Source organism: Diadema antillarum, unplaced genomic scaffold, assembly GCF_040938485.1.
Source record: "Diadema antillarum isolate AM-2024a unplaced genomic scaffold, OU_Dant_1.0 seq00000953_RagTag, whole genome shotgun sequence".
In the NCBI taxonomy this organism is placed as follows: domain Eukaryota; kingdom Metazoa; phylum Echinodermata; class Echinoidea; order Diadematoida; family Diadematidae; genus Diadema; species Diadema antillarum.
In genome coordinates this window covers 107004-125000 of record NW_027271801.1, presented here as the reverse complement: position 1 = coordinate 125000, position 17997 = coordinate 107004, and the positions used below count along the sequence as shown (strand labels likewise).

General features: G+C 38.5%; 1 protein-coding gene across 1 annotated transcript in view; it reads right to left on the bottom strand.

Moving 5' to 3' along the window:
• The window catches only part of LOC139741780 (protein PAT1 homolog 1-like), a 90204-nt gene that overhangs the window by 8290 nt on the left and 63917 nt on the right, over window positions 1–17997 (bottom strand). Inside the window, exon 16 of the mRNA XM_071652370.1 lies at window positions 7737–7886. Within this exon, the coding sequence (XP_071508471.1) occupies window positions 7737–7886 (150 nt within the window). The remainder of the gene's footprint in view (window positions 1–7736; window positions 7887–17997) is intronic.

Genomic DNA, 17997 nt, shown 5'->3' with positions numbered 1-17997 from the left:
TTGGCCTGCCATATCTAAGTCGCTCGTAAAGTTGTGCGTAACTTCCTGAACAGCTTTATGAAACAGGGCCCAGACCTCCTTGTATTACACCACATTAGACAAGCACTTTCATGGCCATCAAGCTTCTTATGAAAAATGCTTGTGTGCAACACCTGTCACACTGCTACCAGTGATGACATTGACAGTACATTGTATCTCTGAAGATGTAACAAACATATTCAATGATGCCAATAATGAGCACAGCAATCATAATCCAAAATTAAGCATCATCTCATTTATTCTGTGATATGATAATACCAATGATTATGGAAACATTAATGACTGCTATTAAAGTCCTTACAATAAAAAAAAATAAACTGTAACTATCATTGCAATAATAGTTTCTAAGTGATTATATTACTGACGAAAAAAAATAAATGTTACACTCCCTCCACGCACAAAATGTTGACATTTTGATTTAAACATTGTTCTTACAATCAAATATTGTTCTTACAATTAGGTACAGTAAAATGCCACTATCTGTATTACAGTAGTCAACAACAACAACAACAACAACAACAACAAAACAACTTGTCATCTGTTGCAAGCATCCCAGGTAAGAGCTGATGAAGGACCTTGCAGATTTCGCTCCTGATCAAGGAAGTACCACGTCCATCATTTCACACAATGACTCCAATGGGCTCCATCTCCACCTTGCCACAGGCTACTGTAAGACATCCCGACCGACAAATTCATGTTCTGACAACGTGCCTTTTTTTTGTCTTGTCTTTGATGGAGGGAGCGGACAATGTCTCACAGATTGTCAGTGGCTTGGGGGACGCTCCCTTGAAGGTCATCATCACATTGCAGTGGAGAAATGAACAGATTTACCTTTTTGCTCGTGGAGACTCCTTCACTTCCAAAAATTTACAACATGCTACTTTGCACTTGCTTTGTCATTAGAGCACCTGTGACATTAACAGGCAAACCATGAATTTAAGAAGGCTAAATTTCTCTGAAGACAAAAAATATTTTATATGTCTAATGTTTATATATACACACATTATACACACATTGTACAAGGCTGGACACTAACTTTTTTGTTTGGTGGCCCAAATATATAAAGAGGGGAAAAGATGGACAGACATAAAGAGAATGTGAAATAATTAAATAAAATATTATGATATCTTGATAAAACATGATAACTATGTTAAAATTGATAGGTATGATAAAGTGTCTCAAAGTACTGTGACTATATAAAGAAGTACAAAAGAAAAAGATTTTAAAAAATGAAAAAAGCTTCATAAAACACTAAAATAATAATTACAAACCATGATAATAATGTGAAAATATTGGCAGGTATTATCATTGTTAGACAGTGTGAAGACCATTACCATAAAGGTCTTCCTATCAGGTCCTGTCTACCTTTGGGAGCAGTGATTTTAAAAATGTTTAAGATATCACCTTTGATGCATGTGTAGGTCAGTTTTATCACAAAACATCCTACCATATGAAATTTTTGCAGGAAAGCCTAAAATATAAGAAGATATCACTATCTTTCTCATTAAACCACATCTGTATATGGTTTAGTCTGGAAACATTTTTATTATAACTATTGTTCACATTTTGTATATTTAACAGTACTTAATATTGATTATACTGGTTCAAATTTTTACATTGATTGTTTCTATCCCTAACTCACATTTTAGAACTATTAAGCAACTAACACTAGGTTTTTGTTACATTTGCACATGGTAAATTATGCCTGTAACTGTCTACCTTATTCAACTTTGCATTGAGGCATAAGCACAATTTTCCACAAAACTGCATATTCACAAAATAGATCATCTGAAACCTAAGGGTATACAATTGCATCCACTTTTATTACTGAATAGATAAAATTTGGCTGTGAAGCAACTGCATTTCTCCCCTTTCCTGTGTGATCTAAACATATAAAAACAATACACAGCATTCACCTTTATTTTTTGTGCCCAATCTACTGCAAAACATATCACTTCTTAAATAGTGGTAGCCCGACATACAGTTTATTTCTGATGGCCTGGACTACCAGGTTACCGTTAATGTCGAGCTTTCATAATATATACAACACTGTATGTTGTCTTCTCTTTCTTTCTCTGACATCATCGTATCTGACACGATCTCTGAGAAACATTCACTCCTTCCTACTCGATTGTATCTTTCGCTCCAGGGTCTCGGCAACACGAAACAGGATATGCGTTAACACAGAATGCTTTAAATATGTCTGAATGGCACGTGACCCAGGCTGATAAGCTTCCCTGAAACTTTCTCTTGCGTCTTCGGCAATGGGATCATGATAGATCAACATCCCAGCCCTCCTCTTGGCAACGAGGCACTCCGTCATCCTCCTAGACATTCACAGCGTGCTTCTAGACACTGCTTCCATCAACAGGTACAACCCGCCTCCCTAACCCCAAGGGTGCCATTAGGACCGAGAGATTGAATGCATCCAATGATGCGAGGGGGGTAACGGAAGTAGATGTAGGTCAACTTTCCATTGTGACATGACGATGGAGAGAAATAAAACCATGTTTGTATCTTTGCACGGCTCCCTTACAAGTGGAACTCATATGAACTGGCATGTACCAGGTAATCGCAGACCCAAGAAATTGGCGAGTGTTGCCAAATTTTCTCAAAAGTCAACACCCGGGCTCCATTTCACAAAACTTGGTATCAATAGCAAGTTACAATAGTTGGTATAAGCTACTGAAATCGTTGCATCTGATTGGCTGAGAGCAAATTTGTCATAGAAATGTGGCAGTTGTTACTGATAACAAGCCCAGGTGTACATAAACCCAAGGATGCATCTAGGGTATTTCAATGTTAACATTTCTTAGTCCATTTTGAGCCTCTCCTCTTATCACATTCCTGAACACAAATCTCCCTCATCAACCTCTCATTTTCAATGTTTCTTCCAACTTACAAACCAACTCACACCCCTCATCTACCCAACATGACACTGGAGTTAAATGCAGTCACCATTTTATCATCTCTCGATTTTCTGTATTCACTAACTCTGTTTACCTACTTTCCCAAGTAGTTAAAAACACTTTTGCTAGTGACAAGTATTGCTCACTTGACAATAACTCCCTTTAAAACAAGCAATTTTTTTTTTTTTTTTTTTTTTTTTGGGGGGGTCTTTTCTGAAGGCTTAGAACATCAGGTCCTTAGGTGTTTTAAATAATTTGCATATGTTTTACACCTCCCTAAGGCCATATCTTTACATTTCTGTCTTCGCTTTCCCTCTGTAAGAGCCATAAATTTTGGGATTTTCACAAGCTGCTTAGTGCTGCAGTCTTCCTAAAGCATGTCTATAAATGCCCTGTAAATGTAACCAAATCCACTTTCGGAGAGTCGGCTTTCCTTGCAATTCCTGCATTTCTGGCTTCACATTGAGTCAATATCTGCATACAATGCTCAACAACAACCAAAACCAGGAAGAAGGAGGGAAAGGGGAGGGGGAAGGGGGATAAAAAATCGAGAATCCCTGGGAGTACCCGGGAACCTTTTCCCTTCCATATCAAGACCATTCTTTTCCATCTAAGATATAGCTGAATACATAAATAACAAATGACGGCTCGGGGGGCCCCTCCGAAAGGAGAGATTAGCATTTGATTAAAATGCATTCAGAGCACAACAAGAAGACAGAAGTCTTGCCACTCTCATGATCATCAAATGCTCCACGTGGATGGCAGATCAGGTTTGGAGGAAACCATCGCGCAACACATCCTTTTCCTTTCCTCAAATGGATGCATTAAAGAAGATGCAAACAACAGCAACAAGTTAATGCACCTTTGAATTTCATGGCATTACACAGTATGTTCCCACTTTTCTAGTTCCACAGAAAGTTTTGAGGACAAACGAAGCTAGGTCATTCTGCCAATTCTCTTCTTCTGGACATGTGACCCTGCATCACAAAGCCACAAAAAAGTTGCCAGAGATGGATTTTTAGTTAAGGGTAGATTCTGAATGAGCAGACTCTAAGCTTTAAAATGATGTAAAGCTCAATTAAAAGGGACTCTCCCAACCTACCTAAATATTGGAAGGAAAGCACACACTCTGTAACGTGTGAACCAAGAAAAAAGGCTTCGAAGTCTAGGATCTATTCAAGCACTTAACAATCATTTACCAAACTGCGCTAGCTGTGTGATGAATGGGACAAAAAAAAAACAGGATGTAAACCACTGCAGCAACAATAATGAAGAGATAATCAGATTAAGCTGAAATTGACCATACGCTATTAACACATCCTGTCCATTATAACTGCCAACTTTCAAAGCAGTAACATTATCCCTTCAAAGGTTATTAGAATTAAAAGTGAAGACTGTGCAAAGGATTTTCAAGAAATGAAAAAAGGCCTCTATGACATACCTGATCTCACTATTATACAAAAAAGGGTTGTACAAAAACTGCTGAAAACACACTTTCCCATTCATTTTATGATCCCAAACTTAGTACTAACGAAGAAGAATAGCTATTTCAGAAAATATGAAAAACCCAAGATTGACTTGCCTGACCCGTTTCACCTTTTTTGAGTCCTCACATAAAATCAAGGGGTGCCACTTTCTGTTGGTTTTGTGATACATGTACAAATATGTAAAATGGGTCTTCAAATCATCAGTCCAGACACTCTATGGGTAGTTTCAAGCTGCCCTTTGCACATGATTAATCTAGTGTAGGTATGTATGTATCTATGATGATTCAGCTAAACATTCAATCATTTATGTAGAAATTTGGCAGAATTTGGTTATTTTCCGGGGGGGGGGGGGGGGGGTTGGGAGCAAATCAAGCACTCAATCAAAGTCTGTCCCACAAAAAAAAAAAAAAATGTTTCAAAGAACATTTCACAGAGTTCCTACAAGATGACATTTAACAATGGTCTTGCTCATAAATTTGAGGGTTCTGAATTTGAAATGAAAATGAGAAAATGTAGGTTTTGGTATGAGAGTTCTCATTTGCAAATCGATTCTGGAAAGGTTAACGAGGCAAAAAACAACAACAACAACAACAAATACAACAAAACTTTATTCACTTTAGGGATGAGTAAAAGAAAAAAAAAAATCAAAATACAATACCCTAAGACTTTATGTGAAGAGCCGGTATGAAAAAAAATGTCCAAATCTACTGTCTTTAATGGCTTTCAATTTATTTCAATATACATTTTGGAAATGAAAAAGGTCACTTCATACATTCTTTCAGTTCTTATCACATATTGATGTTTTTAGTCTACAAGCTGCCAGTTGCATGCTGGAAATCAATAATGCCCGAATCCTTTTCCCTATCTTCAATCACGGACATTTGCACGCTCATTTTGTTTACTGAAGATTCAACATGACGAAATTCACTGAAGTTATTTAGGAGAAATTTGAACAATGCTTGATTGGAAAACACACACACACACACACACACACACACACACACACACACACACACCAGGGTCTTGTAAAACAACAACAACAACAACAATGATGGCACTGCTAGAAGAGCAACGTCTTGCAGCAAGAACCAACAACCAGAAATGTGTGGATTCTTGTCATTACCATGGCACTTGCCGTTGCAGCAGGGGGTGCTATGAATAGCTTTTCTTGGAATGGGGGCCCAGGTTATCAACCTAAGATGTGAACTAATTATTTAGGACAGGGTGACATTATTGTGACGACATTCCTGTCACGTTTAACTTGCAGGGACCTGATCAGCTAAGTTTCCATTACTGCCAAACAGAATGCAAACATCCTCATCAACGGCAGATATCAATTGGTAATGGCATGTTAAAAAGTGCATCAGCATTATGTACCAATGTTAGGAAATGTTGTCTGGCTACATTTTTGGTCCTTCCAAAGACAGTAAGGTGTGTTCATACAATATTCTTGGTCTACGATGAATATGTGTGAGCTATATTGAAAATATTTGCAGCATTCTCCTGACCTAACTTTATGACTGTTGAATGATTTTGATACTCTGGAAAGCAAATGCTGAAACCATATTGTAGAATAGACTATCACAATTCATCATCTTTTTTAGTTTGTGGTCTGTAATATTGCCTCTTGCAGCACAGCAGAATATGTCTGTATAGTTTCTGCACCCTAGATATGTATTTTATATCTTAATCTTTATCTGAATATCTCACTTTTTCCAAACACAATATGGCAAAATATTTTAACTCTAATCATGATATTCTGCTTAAAATGGCTTGCAATTGATTGACAAATTGCCCTATGACATTTTAACACTGATGACTCAGTGTCCGAGAAATAACTATGTTGAGAATCATGGGCATACATACTCAGGTGGGTTTCGAACCTAGTAACCTCCTGATTGCTAGACAGACGTCATATCCACAAGACCATTGAGCTTTTGCCTGATAAAGAGTGATGGTTCTAATTCCTTACAGCAAAACAGAGCTAAACAGAATAGACGTAACTGGAAAAAGAGCTATGTACAATGTATTTCTATCATAATGTACCCTTAGTACAGATACTGCATCTGGATGACATAGTGTGCATTTACTGAAAGTGTACCTGACAAATACGTATTCAAAACAAAACACAAACACATGCCATCAGACCTACCTTTAAAGACTGCCAAAGGGAAACATAAGATGTGATCTCTGCATACAGGTGGATTTTCTGGTTTTGATGTGGCAGTCATTTTTACACAAAGATTCTCAACATTCCTTGTACGTTATGATTCATGTACATACAGTATGTCAATGTACACAAGCACCAAAGCATCAAACAACTACTGTAAACGCCAATATTTTCGCGCGATTAATTTTTCGCGCTGAGCGGCTCGAAAACATATTCGCGGGTTCTTAAATTCGCGCTCCGCAGCGGGTTAATACACAGTCGCTGTTTTCATCCAGCGATGCCAGCGTATGAAAAGCGAGTGCGAGTACAAGCGCTCAACTACGTAGTACACTGTACATGTATTTTACTCGATACATGTACTGTAGTTTTGTACTAGTACTGTAGTCGCGGGGATGTAGCACACAAATCGGCCGTGGGCTCGGTGCGTGCGGTGCGTGCGATGATACTGCTATATGCGTAAACATGTCTGTACTACGTAGCAGTATCATCGACGAAGCACACACAATTCAGGCCGTTCAAAATGTGCGTAGAAAATTGCGAAGATATATTCGCGCGTTTTTGAATTCGCGCTAGCTGAACGTAGCGCGAAATCCGCGAAAATTAATGTACCGCGAAAATTTCCACGTTTACAGTACTGTGACCTCATGTACCACCATGCACAAGTGTACCCTTTATACAATGTAGTTTGCTTGAGACAGATGTCTGTATTAAACTTGTCAATCACATTGACTTGCATTTATCACTGTCCAGTACAAACTTTTGTTTTGTTTTGTTTTGTTTTTCCAGTGGAGCCCACAGGAAGTCCTTGTGTACACATGTTTCAGCCATCTTGAGGAAGCAGGGCCAGTCGTTCTTGGCTGAGTTATGCCGAGGGTCATCGTTCATACATTCTTTCTGATATGATTTTTGCACGGATTTTTTTTTTCGCTGCGGGCCCTGGCAAAAAGGTGATCATCATACACAGGTAGTTGTAAAGTAAACTACCTTAACTAAGTACATTAATTCCTCCACGTTTCTCTTATTATTCATATTTCAATGAGAACTTAGTGAGAAAATGGAAACTATTGAAGGCCATATATTCCATGGAGCACAAGATATGAAACCATTACGGGCAAGATGAATCAAACTGACCTCAATCTTTTCTCCAGTGCGTTGAGGGGCTGCTTGCTGACGAAGCGAGAGAAGTGGTCAAGTATGTTGGGAAAGCGGCCAAGTGGCCTGGCAATGGCTGCATCGCTGACCATACAGATCGCTTGGGCTATCAACTGGACACTCTCGACCCTGCAGAATAGAAATCAGAGTGAAAGGGGAAAAAAAAAGGAACTTATTTACCAGCCAGCATTAGAAATTCAGATATCTGGCATCTCTTCTACTCATGCAAACAGAAAAATGGTGTGAATAAATACTCATAGCTATGAATAAATCGTATTGGCAGCTTACATACATCCATTCACCTGTACTGGAAGCACTTCAACAGCATCTACGACTGTTCTCATAAAATATTGGCAAATTCATGTCAGCTGATTGTTAATCTTTTATCTATGTTCAAAGTCAAAGTTTAATAGTATATCAAAATGTTCAGTATCTATGTATCATATCTATTCAATTTTCACACACTTCAAACTGAATCAAACTCTTTCGAACATTTGTAGTTTCTTTCCTTTTCCCAGCTTTGTTCACAGTAGCTAGCAATTTAACATGTTGAGGACGGACTGATCTTGCTACAACACACATTTCCCATTGACACTTGCCCGAGTATACAGCACTTGGGACTCGTCCTCAACGGGTTAAGTAATATTCTACTTTTGCAGTGCTATGGTATGCACTTGTAGCTGTGCTACAGGTGAATACATATATGGACATGATGATACGAATAACATACCTTTATACACTGGTACACAAACAACATAACTTGTTATGTGTTCTCTTTAATTTCCTTTTTATTCTGTCCAGCATGAAAGAAGCAAATTATACAAGGGTACACCCACATCTGGCACAAAGCTCTGAAGACTGGCTACAGGGTTCACTGTGCACTCTACCGACATGATTTCTACTGACTGATATGTCCAATAGCTACGGAATGTAATTCCTAAATGCACAGAACATGCCTCAAAAGGATAGATTCATCACTTGAATGCATTCGTTTCTCTTCTCGTTACATTGATGTCTCCCTGAAGACTATAAAAAGCTCTACATGAGGACACATTTATGCCGCATTGCTCTCAGAGAAGCACTGTATAAAGTGCATGATTTATTGTCGATACAAACAAAAGCTGCGGTCACACTGGCAAAAGATCACGAAGTTTAAGATCACGATCTTTAAGATCTCAAAATTTTGCCAGTGTGACCGCAAATTTTCCACAAAACTTCTCGCGAAACTTCCCACTCACACTAGGGATATTTCCCCCACCCCCGCAAACTTCTTGATCTTTTCCCAGTGTGAACACTTCATTTTGTGTGTGTGTGCGAGTTCAGACTGGGCTATTGCTAATATACTGTAAAACCAGAAATATTTGCGTGTATGAAACTTTCGGGAATTTTGCAAGGAGCCGAAATTCAGGGAAGTAAAATGCACACAAAGTTTTGTCAACGCAATAAATTGAACGCCAGTTTCATGCTGCGAAAAAGGCCGTCGGCTCCAATCTGCAAAAGTGTCATGCCACAAATGTTTCTAGTTTTACAGTAGGCCCTACATATGCATACTCTTTCTACAACATTTCACATTGTTTTGTTGTTGAACTTTTTTTCAATGAATTATACAAAGAATTGCTTCACAGCAGAAATTGGAGTCATTAATTAAAACAGAAGTGGGAAGACATAAAAGTATTCAGTAGCATTTATGGTTTTCTCTGGATCCTTAATCACATGGAAATCAGCAATTTCTCTGCACGATGCAAAAAGGAACGTCAATCTCACTCCTATAGGCCTATCCTATGACAAAAATTAGCATGAGAATTGGCTAAAATGAGGCAAACAATTCCACTAGGGACACATCATCCCCTAGCCATTCTCACCCTCCCCCTCCCCCCCCCCCAAAAAAAAAAGAAAAAGAAAAGAAAAGAAAAGAAAAGAAAAGAAAAGAAAAGTCAATTAAGGGGAGGATGGTGGTGAATGAGCTGCTACAGAAGAGATGCAACACAGTCACATTCACCCAGTTTTTCACTCACCTCTCCTACAAAAACTCTCAGTCCTCTTTTTTCCGGCCTCTGGCTCAATAACAACACAGCCTCGCTCCAAGGCACTGGGGAAAAGAATTAATCTTCTCTTTCTTTCTGCTCTCTCTCTCTGTGGGTTGCACCCTATCTACAGTGCAATGGCGAGGACAGCGCCAGAAGGGTGCTCGGGTGACAATCTCAATAAATTATCACCATGAGTCCCTGCAAAAAATGCATGCGGCCCTGATTTGTCAGCTTGACACAGACTTTGGGGCAAGTGGATGGATCTGGTTCAGTGGCCGACCGTGGTTTTTGAGATCGGACCTGTAGTCACATTTTGTATGTCACGGACAGGATCTCCACAAAATATCATTGAAATTATGGAAGTGTAGGGGCAAACACTGTGTGCATTTTTGAAACAACTGACAGTCAATAGAGATATATATCCACTCTTATACAACATTTCAATAAGTTTCGATCAAAATATTGAGACAAAAATTTTCCCATCTTGTGTCCTTACTGGCAAATAATCAGAGCCTGCTGATTGTGTGAACGGAGTTTTGATGTGAAAAATCATTCTGATTAGGCATGCCTCTTGTGTCACATTAATGCCAAAATTAGGGAATTAAGAAACTGTCTCTATTTCAGCATAGGAAAGTTATATACAAGCACTGCTGAATCTTCTGTGTGCATACAGAAACACAAAGTCATATATTCAGACAAAAAAAAAAAAGAAGAGAAGAAATCAATTCTGTGCGCAATGAAAATGCTTGATGGCTGCAGATTAAACTGTCACGCTATAAGGATGTAGTGGTGCCTCCAGGCAGGATACGAATGCCTTAAATATTATGCATTATTAAATAAACATGCTAAAAACAGAACTGACGGTATGATAGGACTCCTTTCAATAAATAAAGAGCAACTCTTGACTGAAGTATTTTCGTTTAATGCATTATTCTCATGCCAATCAACACACTTAATTCCTGTGTATATGTGGTGGCTTCAGGGCTATGACAGTTAAACAAACAAGATTCCATATGACCTGATAACATTATCATCACATGATCACCAGAAGGGCACTAACGATCAATAAATAACATGGCTGCAATGCCCTTCTGTAATTCAACCTAGAACATGAAAAGCACTTTAATATGCTGCACATACAATTCAGTACAAATAAACTGCTCCTTCAATTAAACACTGAAAATTGAAATCAGTGCAAATATTAACCCGGCAATGGTACGTCTGTCAAAATCATCATGTTTCTGAGATCAATTACAAACCTTCTCTATCTTTAGAAGCCTCATGGAACTGATTCACTTTCAGTTGACAGATTGGCAAATACAGGAAACATTTCCCAGTGCGACTTGAATATTATTACCGTCTGAACTGATATGAGAGTATACAGTTAATAGCCTTGATTTGAGATATGTCGAGTTCACACTTTAAAAAATATTAAAGCCTGGTTTCTTGAATAGTGTGGGTGAGTTGTACAGTGAGTTAATTTAAGTCTCTGAGCACTGTAAAATTGCTGTGCGAGTGTCTCACACGGAAATATATCTAGATGCTCATTGTAATGAACAACACTGAATTACACATGATGACAATGCCAGCTTTGCAGTACCTGTACTATCATTGTCATGACACTTTACATTTCAAGACATGAGATCCCTCTCTGACTACAGGGTAGTTATACAAAGCTTTAAATATTCAACAAAAAATTAAACTAAATATTAAGGCCTTCAACTGCTCATTAATGCATCATATTGTTTGATTCAAGCTGTCTACTGTGTGATCCTGTTGCTAACGTATAAGATGAATTACTTTTCAACATATTCATCAATCCTAACATTACATACACACAATGACATTTATAAACAAACACATTTACTAATGTAAATCTTAATGTTTCTGATTTTTCCAATTCCATTATTACTATATATACAGCTGTAAAATGTACAGAGGACAAAAATATCCAACTGAAGCTATTTACAGAGAGGGAAAGAGATTGAGAGACATGCAGGGAGAGAGACGGATACAGTAGAGGAAGAAAGACATGATGTGTCTTCCTGTGTGTCTTTAAGTTCACTCCCAAGATAGTGCAAACAACACACATCTGAAATGTACACGCTCCAACATATCAACAGATCCTCAAATTTCAATCACCGTCTGAGAAAACTAACATCATGTATGCAAGTGTATGCTGTTAGACAACGGCACTTTAGACAGGGGTCATCACCACAAGTTGACCTCACTTCCTCTCCTGCACTTTTGTTTTATAGTAAAAATGATGGAATGTTATTTATGGCAGCCAACTTCAGTCAAGAGTCAATTTTTCCACATTAAAGGTTGTATATATCCCTTTTGCAAACGTCACAAAATGTGCTTGGTTTAAGAATAGTGTTTTCCAACATCATGTTTGAAATCGCACATTATAACACACCGCAGAGTCTATCAGAAATGAATGGAAAACTAACCCCATGTCACAAGAGAATGCACTTCTCTTTTGTACCGAGATTAATGATAATGGTTGGAATTTTTCAGGATCCTAATAAATTCCCCCTCCATCAGTTTTTATTATTCTGAGGTAAGGTCCAATTACCTACTTCTAGAATATATATATATACACATATATACCAGCTTATGAAAGGAATCAAATTCTCAGCATTGCAAAAGGGACACACAGACTTTAAAGAACAGCAAAGAATGGGATGTAGTGTGCAATGTGTACATGCAGTGTTCTTCTACGTACATGTATACACAATAGCCCTGAATGTCTTGACATAAAATTGAACCATGTTCTCCCAAATTGAATACCAGGTACGTGACATTCATCATAGGACTACCAGTTGCCAATTAACGCAAATGACTGACATACTGAAAATGAATATCAGTACTCTCTGGTATATAAATCTCCTGACATTTAAAGATCATGCAATGCTATTGGCTTTGCAAAAGTTCATGGGCTCTTCTTCCTTGACAGAAAACTGAACGATCCAGACATTAAATCTTGCTTCCATGAATCTAAAATCATATGGAAGCATCATCAATTCATTCTATTGTAGTAGTATGGTGGCAAAAACCCCCAACAAAATTTAACTTGGCATTAAAGGTCCTGTTTACCTTTGGAAGCGGTGATTTAAAACTTGTTCAAGATATCACTTTTGACTCATATGTGTAGGTCAGTTGTATTACAAAACATCCTGCCATAAATTTTTGCAATAAAGCCTAAAATGAATGTGTCAGAATGTGCATTTGAACATTCTATTATTACAGTATCAGTGCTTCTACTGGTGGTGTTTTAAAATATTTCCATTATATTTTCACAGACAATGTACACTGTAATTTGCCCAAATGAGAACATATTGAAAAAACACACAAAACATGTCAGACTGAAGAACTAGGGTAACCCATCCAATCCCCTCCCCCCCCCCCCCTCAAAAACAAGCCCTGTCATATATGTTTCCAAAGTGAAGATTTACCTAAAATGATTACTCCCTCAGAAAATTTCAAAGACTGAAAATCTTTATGGTAATCCCAAGACATATACTTTCATCTCTACCTGGAAACTGACCCAAGTGATTTTTCTATCTTTTTTTTTTTTTTTTTTTTCCGGGGGGTTTGACATTTTATGATGCAAGGTCACAAATGCTAGAAGACTCTAAAAATACCTATGGCAAAGCATTCAGCGAGTGGGAAGAGTGATGATGATGACACCGTAAGTCCTGTATCACTTTCTCGTCACCTGCGGGAGTTCGAAATTCGATTGTTGACTCTCCCTTTTCCACCGCGCAATGTTCGGCAAATTGGCTGCCCACTTGTCGCCGCTGCACAAACACCGAGGGGTTCGCACACACAAGACAGGCGCTTACACGCACCTGTCAAGGTGCGAATGAAGAAAAGGCCAGAGTCAACAGCAAGTCCATTTGCAGGTGCAAAGGCGGTCCCACCGGCCGGACTCCGTTCACACCACCTGCTGGTGTGAAATGCTGCCGACAGTGCCACGACCAGTTGGCACAATGGAGCGATGTCCAGGTCTGTCTACAATACTGTCTCCAGCCCACACAGTCTGTTTGCCCACTATTGCATGCCTTTATCTCCTCCGAGGAGCAACTGCACATTGCACATACAGGCATGAACAATTTCTTGGAAATTCTCCCCCCCCCCAAAAAAAAAAAGACTTGCTCAACTCTTTCAACAAAATTTTGAAACTTTACACATCAAGAAGTGGTTGAATTCAGTGCAACTTTGTGAGACTTAATGATAGGAAGACTATATACTCTCAAAGCTCACCAGTATAATCTAACTACCACCACTACTGAAAATAAATACATAGCGTATGATTTAACTTTAATGTACATGGGAGATGTTAAATGACATTAATAGCGTAAAATGTAAATGTGTATTTCAGAATCATTTGGGTTCTCATTCTGAATTGCTGGACTCTTTGAGCAAGGTGATTAGTATTAAGCCATCAATGAGAAATACTAATGTTGTAGGGTCATTACAACAAAGCACAAACAAGATACTGTAAAATAAGGAATGCTCGCGTGCATTTTAATTTCCCATATTTCGCGAAATCAAAATGCACGCGAAGGCTCTTGTCTACACTAAATGCATTGAATGCAAGAGGCACTTTGCGAAAATTTCATGTCGCGAAAAAGGCTGTCGGCTCCAATTCCTGAAAATTGTAATGCTGCTAAACTATGTTTACAGTATCTAATACCGCATTCACATTGGCTCTTGGGTTTCAGCCGTGAGTGAAAGATGCAGTGTCCTCATGAAAAAACACACAAACGAGACTGGTGAAATCGTCAACAAGTTTCAAGGCAGGAATAAACTGTGCTGCATTTTCATCCAAAATGTCATCCCATTGTTCAATCACCTGAATTTGTAACTTCAAGAGGAAGGTTTCCAAAAGTCCATCCGCTGTATTGAAAAATTACAAAGCCTTGTTCACATGATCTGATATGCATTGTAGTTTGTTTTCTCAAGCTTACATTGTACTATCCCATCTGATGTAGAGGCTATGATCAGTTTGGTGGACTATAATCGGAGACAACCTAGAAAAGCAACAACGAATCTATTCTGGAAAATGCCGCCTGAGCATTTCTTGCCTCGGGGGAAGCTCACTAATAGACGAAAAGACAGAGTTCTTTGCATCCGTCTAAAAGCACTTTGTATCTGTGTGCAGCTACAGGTATGTTCTGGCCACACTTCCTTTACGTATCTAGGACGATGTAATTCAGTATATGCGCAAGTTTGCAAATCCAAGGATGAGGATGAAGACTAGTTTTGCTGATGTCTCTTATTCTATGAGGAGGTTTGGATTCTTGGAAGATCCACTGGATGCTAAGAGTTTGCATACTTACAGACAAACCCTCTCCATGCAATCTCCCTCGAGGGTAGATCAGACATGGTCTGGCTTGAACTCGCCAACATCAAGGGTGCATCGCTAAATCAGATGTGTTATCTTCCCAAAGTCATGCTCCCGATGCTTTTTACATTGCACACAGCAATGCATCAGATGAGAAACTATTTTAATAGCCTTGTAAGGAGGCCTGCTACTAATTTCAGACCTGAATTGCCCAATGCCGCACTATCACACATCCTAACTTGGAAAGCGTCAGTGAGGTATTGGTTGTTACCAAACCAGTTTCCCGACAAATCTGTTCTTGATTGCTGTAAAAAGGCAGCAGCCCATTTCGATAAGTCAGTTTGGAGTTTAGTTCATGTGCACATGGATGCACACAACGTATAAGCTTGCCTGACATAAGTTATTAAGTTCATTTCAAACTCATGCTCAAGCACAAGGATGAACTTGCATAGACCAGATGACCAGAATTGTATGATGACCAGAAAGTATCCGTTTCATTATTTTGCACTGAATGTATTGACCATCTTTTTCAATAGTCATGTTCAGACGCTGGTTCAGCTACAAACTTTGTGCAGATGTGGTGTATATTGGGAAATCATCACTCGAGCAATTTCATTTGCCAAATGCACATACTTTACAAGGAAAAACAAATGTTTTAGCAGGTTGTTTGTGATTTGTAATCTAATTTTACCCATTTTTCACACATTGTTTCATAGTTAACATGAGCAGTAACTGTAGACGACATGTATGTCTAACCACCAAGCAACGTTACATGCGTGTCCACGAGTGTCCACTTCAGTATTTACCAATTTTGTGACACAAAATTTGCCACGTTTTCAAGTTCACTGCTCCCAATCATTGGTGATTTTTTCCAAAGGCAGTCGAGTCTGAAAAGGCACTTCAGCCAAATAAGACCAAAATGAGGGAAAAGGTTCTTTTGTCAGTGATGATGCACGACTACGTAATCATCACTGTCCAAACATCTGAATGCACTCATTAAGATGTACATACATGTAATCAGGTGGCAATGGCAATGACGGGATCAAAGAAAGACCTTCGTTATCAGTCTAGTCCATTTGCATAGTAGGTCCGTGCAGAAATGGTCTATTGGAACCCCATACTGGCTCATAAGTAACTAAACATCATGGGCTGGATCAAAGCCTTGTGGCCTCTCAAAGTTCTCTTTAAAACTGATGCAAGGGACTATGCAACTGTAAAATGTGCTAAAACTGTAAAACTGCAGATTCAATCAGACTGAAGAATCAGATAGTCTTTGTTTTTAAAAAGGTTGCATATCTTGTCTCCATCCCCCCCCCCCCCTCCATTGCCGTATCAAGTTGGATTGAAAGAACAATGTCTTTATTATTAAAGCAAGATTGTTTTCAGGTATGTGAGAGCCATTACCTTCAATACGAGATGACAATGATTGATGTGTCATAAAGTTTGTCATCTATATTCATTTACTAATATACCCTTTGTATCTGAAAATGTCTGCTTTGTAGATTGTGTTTTGGTATTGAAAGATATTTGAATGATGTGTACGTATAATGTGTGTGTGTGTGTGTGTGTGTGTGTGTGTGTGTGTGTTTTATTAAACATCGCGTCATGCACAGATTAATTTCTTTTTTTTTTTAATCAAATATTGCTGATTGTATATTGCGTTTATTCAAGATGAATGTTTTGTCATGTGAAATTTAAAGAAATCAAATAAAGATTATTGAAACCAACCCCCCCCCCCCCCCCCAAGAAAAAAAAGTATGTGTGTGTGTGTATGTGTATCTCTTTATTTTTAACAAAACACTTTTGGGGGGTCGGAAATACTGTTTCCTCCTGTCTTATAAATCTTTTTTTTTTTAATTTCTAAATGTTGGTACAATGTAACTTCAGTAAAGGGTAGGCAAGGAATTTCATTTTTCACAGATACAGGGTCCAAATTGCAGCAGTCATTGAGAAATTTGGCCAGATATAAACAAGTGAGGTCTCCTTTAATTGAATCCAACACGTCATTTTCAAGTCACAGCTGCTCAAAGGCAGACTAAAATGTCTTCTCCACTAGGCAATACTGAACAGTGAACATCTTATTAATACATATGTATGCTGTATGAAGATTTTCAAACTTTCATTAGTTCACCATTGAATACGTTAGCATGTCCGTATTGTTGGTAAGAGCAGATGATCTGAAATGATGGATTTTGCTATGACTCTCTGCAGTGCACCTTAACCCATTGAGGACGGTTTGATTTTTTGCTACAACACGCATTTCCAATAGGCGCTTGCCCGAGTATACTCGTCCTCAATGGGTTAAACTTTGTGTAGCACTGTTTACTCTTCGTGGTGATGAAGTTTCCATCCTAGCTTAACCCACTGAGGACGGACTGATTTTGCTACAATTGGCATTTCCCATAGACACTTGTCTGAGTATACTCGGGACTCGTCTTCAGCAGGTTAAAAGTTCACAAGCATGGAGTGCAGCAATGGACGGAGAAATGAAAACTGTAAAGCATATTGTATGTGCTCATCACATTCATGCCAGGATCAGAGTTGATATTCTTTTGTGTTGATAAATTCGCAGACAGCACCCGTCTTGCAAAATTTGCGAAAATTCAAATCCTGTGAGACATATGATGTATACAGTCATACAGTGTCCTGCTCTTTTGCTCGCTATTGTCTGATTCTCGTTTACTGTACACAAGATCTACTTTGTGGTGTTGTCATTTTGTGAATTCTGCAAGCCCGCTGATACATTGTCTTTGCAACATTGATGATTTGCGACTATATTAGCAAGCTTTAGATCTGCAATGCGAACGATGCTAATTCGATACACAAAAAATTATGTTCTATACATGCACGAGACACCTGT